Genomic DNA, 8,311 nt, shown 5'->3' with positions numbered 1-8,311 from the left:
TGGGGTGCCATGCTGACTTCCGAGTGGGGCAGAAAGGCCTTGGTCAGTGGGGTCTCAGCCTGAAGGGTGCGGTCTCTCATTCTGCGGTTGAGCACACGGGGAGCTGGGCATCCCCAGGTGTCCCCACCGGTGTTGGCACCTTACATGGGTCATGCCAACCCCAAGAACCTGCCCTTCATTGGTGCCGATTGTCACTTGTTATAGAGGCCGAGCGAGGCTTGTTGGGGGGCCAGGGGGGCTCCTGGCGGGGTGCTTCCTGGCATGAGGGACGTGCTTGTCCTTGCCTGGCACGAACATTGCATGTGGGTCTCTTTGTAGATCCGCTTTGGAGAACTTGCAGAGCCCTCCCCAGGAGGTGGTCAGCAGGTCGACCTCACTCCAGAACAGGTGCTTGGGTGCAGCCCTGGGACGCGCTGGGGTGTCGATGACCTGTGTGGCCTGGTCCGTGAGCCACCGGAGACCGTGTCAGCTCGGGGACCCTCTCCGGTAGGTCAGCGCTTCCCCCGGGGCAGCCGTCCGCAGTGCTCCTTCTTGGGTGGGGCCTCGGGCTGCGGGGGGCTTGCTGAGCTGTCTGTCACTCCACAGCTCGCATGCAGGGGTGGTGGGCACAGGATCCAGACCCTGTTGGTGGCCACGCCCTCTGCCCCGGACTCTGCGGCCGCGTCGTAATTTGGTGCCCTTTCTGGCTGGGACACTGGCTCTGGGTGCGGTGGGGTTCTGATGTCGAGGCTGCTTTCGCACTTTTTTGAAGAGCGGTCATCTGCCCTTCTTGCCTTCCCCTTCCTCCTCCTCCCCCTTTGCTCTTGCTGTTTCCCCGGCTTTGTTTATGAAGCGGACCAAAGGGTCAGCCATGTCCTATGGGTGTGACATCCCCTCATGGCCTCCATGTGGCGGTGACACCTGCGGGGGCTGGCAGCGTGTTGGTGGGACCGCAGTGGGCACGGCCTCGGGCCTCAGACCCCGCCGAGCTCTTTGCGAAGGCCACACCTTCCCGAGGGAGGCCCTGAGCCCGTGGGGGGCCCTGGAGTCACCCCTCTCTGGGGTCTCAGAGGGAAGAGCTGGGCACAAGCAACGTTTCCTCCGTGTGGACTGTGCTCAGGGGCTGATCCACTGAGATGGCCCTTGGGGAGGAACGCTGGGCAGCAGGGCCTGTGGGGCGTCTGCGAATCCACAGGATTCCTCTGGGGCACCCCCCTCTGGATAGGATCCCGCCCGGACCTCCCGAGTCACTTCCGGGAAGGGTCCCTAGATGCGGCTTACTCCGGGGAGAGGGTGGCGGGGCGCGGGGGTCCCTGTCGCGCGAGGTCCCATGCGCAGTGTTTGGGGAGGGCGTGTGGGGAGGGGCTTCTAGAAGAATCCGCCTTGCCCATCCGGGTGTCCTTGGTACTCGGGGAGAGGTTACCTGAGCAACTTTGCATCCAGGCCATGAACGTTGCTCAGTTAATCGGTTTTCGGTACCAGACTGCACCGGAGAGGCCGCCGGGAAGGAGACGTCGGGACCGGGCGCCGCTGCTCTGGGGTACCGGATGGGTGGTCGACCAGTTGGAAAGTAATTGTTTCTAATGTACTTCACCTGGTCCACTAGCCTTCCGTATCCACTGCCACCTGCGGCCCGCGCTCAGCGCCTCTGCTGGTACCTGCAGGGGAGATCGACCGTGTTATATTCGCTTTCTTGGCTTCGAATAATACATGGTTGATCTTTCCTCAGTATCAAATCGCACCTCGGAGGACCTGTTGGAGACGGAGCCCGGTGGGGGTAGGAGTGGGGAGGGCCCTCCGTGCCACCGCCCCAAGGGTGGGAGGGAGACCCTGTCGCGGGCTGGGAGGGGTGGGGGGCGGGGGGGCGCTGCCCGCGCCGTCTCCTCTCACCTGTGGCCTCTGATTCACCCTCAGGGCGGCTCCCGGAGGCAACTGGCGGCGGGTGCTGCGGCGGCCAGGCCTCCAAGCTGGCGTCAGCGCTCTGGGTACTTGAGGAGAGGTTGTCTGTGATGCGTTCGCTGTATTAATGACGAATATAACGCAGATGGCCTATCTTCAGTACCGCCTACCCGCGAGCGAGCAGGGCCGCAGGGCCCGAGGCTGGCCTCCTGCAGGGTACGTGACTGCATGGGCTCCACGTGTGACGTGTCTCATCCGTGCTGACGTGTCTCCCCGGATCCACCCTGGGAGAGCTGATGGGGGCTCCCGGACCTCGGGGGGCAGGCGGGAGGGGTGCCCCGGGGAGCCCGGGCATGCAGCGTTTGCTTCCTGTGTGAGGAGTGGTGCTCGTGCCTCCGTTGCCATGCCAGCGCCATGCCAGCGCCGCTTGGCGGCGGGCTCCTCCGAGGGCCCTCCTTTGGAGCGGGCGTCCGCCCCGCTGTGGGGTGCCCCTCCGCGGGGTTCGTGTGCATGGCCTGCACCTCTCATCCCCGTGTCTCGGAGACCCCCGGGCGGGCTGATCCCTCAGGGAAGGGTCGGGGGCTGCCTGCTGAGTGTGCCGTCATGATCATGTGGTCGCAGAGGAGAGGTCGCCGTGAGCGTTCGCATGCTTTTCCTGACGCACAATACACGGTTGACCTCTCTTCGGTGTCCATCCCGCCTCGCATGCCTCCTGCACGACCACCGGCCCAGGAGGGCCCAGCATGCGCCAACCCGCATCCCGTGGGACCGGGCCATCCTATGGCGGGGGGCGTGGGGTGGGCGGGGCGGCCGCACAAGGAAGAAGCCTCCATCGGGAGTGCTCCCGCGCCGTGGTGCCTGACGGAGGTTGCCTGTGAGGTGTTCACTTTCTCTACGATGAATATTATACAGTCAACCTCTTTCCGGTATCGAATCCCGCCGGGGACGACCTTCCCGTCAGGTGCTGACCCCAGGCGGCCGCAGCCTGTGCATCGGGGTCCCGAGGCCCTGGCCTAGGACCTGGGCCCCCAGTCTGTTCCTCTTCCAGCTCCATCCTGTCCAGAGGGTCTCCGAGAGCACCACAGAGCGGCCTCCGTGGTTCCAGCGCCCCTGGCTGCAGACATGGGTACTCGGGGGGTCGGGGAGGTCCCTGCGCTGGGCAGCCCCACCCTCCCCTGAACCTGGGACCCTTGAGTCCGCAGGCACGCTCTGTCCGCTGAGCCCGGTGAGGGCTCGGCCCTGCCTCTTATCCCCCCACCGGTGGCTGCCCCTTCCTAGAGCTGAGGTTCTGGACTCCGGAGGAAATGGAATGTCCTCTGCTGGGCAAGCTGTCCCTGACCACCCAACCTCGCCCTCCCCCTCCCCGGTTGGCCATTACCCTAGCTTACTGCCCCCCCCAGATTACCAGGTGCTCATGCCTGCTCCCCCCCAGCTCCCCTTCCCCAGACTGTAAGGCTTCCCAGGTCTCAGGGCAGGAAGTTGGGGGCACAGCCGGGGCACAGGGTAGAGCAGCTGTGAGCAGATGCTGCCTGAGCAAGGAGCTCAGGTTCATCCCTGGGAAAGCGCCCCAAGCAGCTCAGAGGAGGCAGAGGAGGCCTGAAGGTATGGCAAGGAGCTCATGAATATGCTAATCAGCTCTCAGTAACTCCTCGTTTGTTCAAAGCTGTTTGGTCTTCCCCTCTCTCTGCCCCTCTCAGGATGGCACTGGAGACCCCGAGGTCGGCCACCACAGGGATCGGTCAGGTGATCGATCCGCCACCCAGGGGGTCCCCAGGGGAGCGGTGAGTTCCAGTAGAACCCAGCAGACACCAGTGGAGCCCCAAACATCCCAGCCGGTCCTCCAGCCCCAGAGCCGGCACTCTGGGGGGCTCCATCGGCAACAGGCAGGAGCCCGGTGTCAGAGCTCATATTTTATGCATGGAACTGACTAAATGGGGACATTTGGAGATGAAAATTGCCGTTAATGCATCCACACATCTTTGGAATATATTAAATGTGTATATGGGGAGGGGGGCGAGGTGGGAGGCAGCACCGGCCGCATGTAATGGCTCCGATGTAACCATGCCCACGCCACGGCAATGAAAGGCACGGTGCCCCCCGGGCCGCCCAGGCCGCCCCCCGGGCGGGGCGCTGGGTACATCAGCCCCCACCTGGGGCTTCTGCACGCGGCAGGTGTCAGCCCCTGGGGACCCGGCGCACGGCGGCGTGCATGTCCCCAACTTATTTTAAACCCAAAGCGGGTGACCCCATACCGCTCGGCGCAGAATTTCATTAAAAGCCAAATTACTGGTTTATCTGCTGTTCTGAGGATAAAAGGAAATAAACAAAGGGCCTAGCTTCTCTGCCGGCCGCAGGGAAATGTCTCCTCGCAGCTGCAGGAATGGGGGTGACGGGGGCCGCCTCTGGGGCACCGCACCACTCCGGCCTCGGGCCCACCCACCGCCGGCAAATAGGCATTTTCCTTCCTCGTAAAAACCGGGCGGCTCAGCACCCAGGGGCTAAGGTCAGGAGGTGGGCCTCAGTGCCTGCGTGTTCACTGCTACCCTGCCCCGGAGCCTCTGGGAGCCACGGCTTTGACTGTCCTGCCAGCTCATAGTAGGAGCTCAGCGAACACCTGGCTCAAAGCTGGCCGCAGGCACCAGGCAGAGTAGGTGCTTCGCAGGCGAGGGGGTCCTGAATGCGGTCTCTTTCTCACCAGGAGGCCCTGGGAGGAGACTTTGTGGGAGGAATGAATAAAGGTGTGCTCTCGGAGGGGGAGACGAAGAGGAATTCGGGGAAGACGGACATAAATCTCCACCGAGCACCGCCAAGGAAAGGCCCTGTGGAGGGAGAGGTGCCATTTGTCACCGGTGGACAGGCCCGAGGGCCAGGAAGTAAGGGCGTGATGGAGGCTCGTTCATCATTTTCTCATTATCCGGCGATGGGGAGGGGCCCCCGCATGCCCAGCCATCACGGAGACAGTGCAGGGCTGGTGGGGGTGCGGGTGGGGGTCGAGGGAGGACCATGGGGAAGGGCAGACCACCTGGCTGAGATGGCAGGTCCATCCTGAGGCCCCGGTGTGAGAGGCAGAGAGGACAGGAGCCCCTCAGGACTTTGGTGCCATTGTGGCTGCAGGACACACATGGCGTGATCCCGAGGGAGTGAGGCATCTAAAAGCCCACCTCGTGTCCTCGCTTGTTCTTTCACACCTCCCCCATGCCTGTGTTCACGCTGCACCCCTGCCTGGACCGCCCCTCCCTCATCACCCTCCCAGACTCTGCCCCAGTGCCGCCTCCTACAGGAAGCCTTCCTGGGCCACTCCAGCGCACATCCATAGCCTCAATCTGCGGTCAGATGCATCAGCCCCATGACCCTGCGACCACAGGGGTCTCTTTCCCTGCTGGGCTCCGGGCCCTAAGGGGAGGGGCTGTTTCTGGCTGGGTCACCTTTGGGGCCCCCGTGCCCGGACGGAAGCTTAGCCAGCCCAGGGAGGTGCCGCGCCACGCTCATGGCCTTATCTTCCCTCCGCAGGCACCCTGGGCCCGACACGTGGCCGGGACATCCCATGGGTGGGGCCTTCGGTGGATCCCAGCCACGAGCCAACAGCCGGACCAGACCACACCCGCCTGGAGAGATCCGGGCTCCTCCTCTGGCCTGGTAAGTGCCTGCCAGGAGGACCCCCCGAGGCTCTTCCCAGGGGGCCTGGAGCGGAGGGGGATTGGCCCCGGGCACGCAGGCTCTAGGGAGACCCAACCCTGTTCTCAGGGCCCATGCCACCTGCGGACGCTGGACCCCGCACAGGGTTTGTGGAGTGAATGACGGACCGAAACGGGGCCTCTTGTCCCAGCCCAGAGCTCCATGCCCGCCCCCCATGGCCTCCCTGGGGCGGGGCACCGCCCAGGGGGGCACGGAGCCCGGGGGTGGGACACAGTCCAGGGTGCACCTCGCCACCTGTGAGAGCGCCGCTTCTCGAACGCTCCAAACGGATGCTTCTGCTCCGCACGCTGTTGGCAGGGGCGCCACGGAGCGTTACTGTACTCACAGTTGGGGGGGGGGGGGGGCGCGCGGAGTGTCTCTGTGAACTTGAAATCCCCGATAGTAAACACGCCAATTTAAAGTGCAATTAACTCGGGCCGGAACATTTTCCGATTTGGACTGCTTTTCGCAGTTGAGCTTGTTTTTCTTTTTATTTATTTATCTCTTTCCGGGTGCGATGGTGTCTGTGGCAGGTTTCAGCCAGGAAACGTGGGATGGGGTGGGGTCTGAGAGGGGCGGGGTTGGGGAAGGGGGGAGAGGACATAGGAAGGGAAGGGAGGAAAAGAGGGGAGGTCTCTGCCTGAGACCCCCGAGGGCCCTGTGTCTCCATCGACTTTCTGTCCAGGAAGGTGGGTGCCCGGTGAGGAAACTGAGGCTGAGGGAAGTAGGGGGCTTGCCCATGTCGCTTTGGGCCCCGAGATAAGAAAGGTGGGGTGCTGCTGTGGGACCCCAGGAAGCACAGGGTCCTCTGACACGCCTCTGTCTTGCCTCCCTCCCAGGGCCCTGCGTGCTCCGAGCCCTCTCCTCTTGCTCCTGCTCCATCGGACTCCGCCCTGGCCCTGCTCCTGGAGGTGGCCGAGGGCACCCAGACCCCGGGGACAACACAGCTGCCAGACCAGCGCCCCCTCCCGCCTCACCGGGAAGACAGAGCCCCCACTGCCACCCCCACGGCCCCTGCTTCAAGGACTGACAGCGCCCGGGCCGCCCCCTCCGTCCCCCTGTGTGGGGCAAGCTGGACTTCTCTGTGGCCTGGGGAGGCCTGTGGGCCTGGGAGGACCCGGGGGGCGGGGAGGCGTCCTGCATGACAAACTCCAATGAAAGAGCCGGCGGCCCCGCCCCCCGGGAAGGACCGAGGGGTCCTGCCCCCCCTTTTCAGCCCCCTGGATTGTTGTCTGCCTGTTTGAACAATAAACGCACAGGAGAAAAGGACGCAGTCGCTTCGAATGTCTCTGTTCTGGGATGGCTTTAGTGGGAGCGGACTGACAAAGGTGCCAGGCGTTCAGGAGGGGCTCTCTCTCCCCCCCCCCCCCCCCCCGCCCGGGAGCCCCCACCCCCAGGTGGAAGCCAGGGCCATAAAAAGACAAGCTTCCTGGCGGTCTGAGGTCTGAGATGACTCCCTTCCCCCCCCACCCCACCCCCCGGCCGCTGGCGTCACGCCTCCCCCCAGGCCCAGGGTCAGAGCCGGTGCCCACGCCAGGCTCTGCCAGCCTCCGCTGGTCACGACGCAGGCTGCACAGCCGCCTGACGCAGCCGGCTGACTCAGAGGCCCCGAGGAGAGCTGTAAATTACATAATTACCTACGGAATCTGCCACCGGCCTCGGTGACTCACTGCTTTCCCCGGCGCTGCCCCCCTCTCCTGCTCGCCCCCGCCTGGGTCTGGGGCGGGCGCGGGGTGCGGGGGACGCAGCTCCACGGCCCCCCGGCTCTGCGGCAAAGGCAAAGGCAGGCAGGCATGCAGCCACCATCTTACCGAGGGTTCTGGGTGGGGGGCGCCTTCCCCAATCTCCCCTGCAGCCCCCACGGTCCTCACGTGGACGGTCCCCTTCGGGCAGGGCGGGACACTGAGGCCCAGAGAAGCCCTCCTTGGTCCTGTCCGTCCATGGGGTCAGGGCCCCCATCACAGACCCTCGGGTGAGCCCAGCTGCTGGCTTGACCCTCAAACCTCCGGCCACGCCCCACGCAGTGCCACCTCTTATCCGGGGACCCCTGGTTGGGCCAACTCTACCTGGAAAACCCCGGGAAAGTGACTGAGTCTGGGGCGGGGCATGAGGTGCCATTCCAAGCCAAGCTGGCGTGTATGCCGGGGGGAGGGGCGGGGGGATGTTGTCGGGATGCTTTGGTAAAAATATAAAACCTAGAAGGATGGGGTCTGAGTGTGTGGGCTCCGAGTGAGGAGGTCTTGGGTTCCAGTCCAGCCTCTGTCACTCACCAGCACCGGCCTCGGTTTACTCCCCACCAACGGACACTCTCCCATCCACCCGGTTTGTGTGTGTGTGTGTGTGTGGGGGGGGGGCAACGTGAACTGGGTGGGTGCCCATTAAACTGGGGGCTCCCTCATGATGGTCCGTGGATGGGAAGGGTCCCCCCAGATCCCTAAGTCACAGCACATCTGCAGCCTGACTCACTCTGGCCCCGGACCGCCCCTCCCTGCTAGCCCCAGCGCCCAGGGGCTGTGCCCTCCCGGTCTGCCCCTCACTTGTGAAGGCACCCCAAGACACAACCAGGGGGAGCAGAGCCATCATGCTCAGAGCTGTCTCCAGACCCCACACACAGCTCTGGAGGTCACAGCGGGTGCTGAGGCCCCTGAGGTGGGGATTTATGGGGCCTCCGCGCCCCCATCTCCCCTTGGCTCCACGTCTGGGCGAAAGCTGCACGTGTAGGTAGTCCTGTGAGTGTGGGGGTCTGTGGCTTGCTCAT

At 64.5% G+C, this 8,311-nt stretch overlaps 1 protein-coding gene across 1 annotated transcript; it reads left to right on the top strand.

The window, feature by feature from the left end:
* The first annotated feature begins 1,900 nt into the window (after positions 1-1,900).
* On the top strand, positions 1,901-6,814 carry LOC123651257 (translation initiation factor IF-2-like). Its single transcript, XM_045571963.1, has 3 exons — positions 1,901-4,751; positions 5,389-5,514; positions 6,393-6,814. Exons 1-3 carry the CDS (start codon positions 4,556-4,558, stop codon positions 6,581-6,583), a joined length of 513 nt encoding a protein of 170 aa, XP_045427919.1. The 5' UTR covers positions 1,901-4,555; the 3' UTR covers positions 6,584-6,814.
* The last annotated feature ends 1,497 nt before the right edge of the window (positions 6,815-8,311 follow it).

This window comes from Pipistrellus kuhlii, unplaced genomic scaffold (assembly GCF_014108245.1).
Source record: "Pipistrellus kuhlii isolate mPipKuh1 unplaced genomic scaffold, mPipKuh1.p scaffold_m20_p_41, whole genome shotgun sequence".
In the NCBI taxonomy this organism is placed as follows: domain Eukaryota; kingdom Metazoa; phylum Chordata; class Mammalia; order Chiroptera; family Vespertilionidae; genus Pipistrellus; species Pipistrellus kuhlii.
The sequence above is the reverse complement of the archived record's forward strand: the minus strand, read 5'-3'. Positions and strand labels throughout refer to the sequence as shown.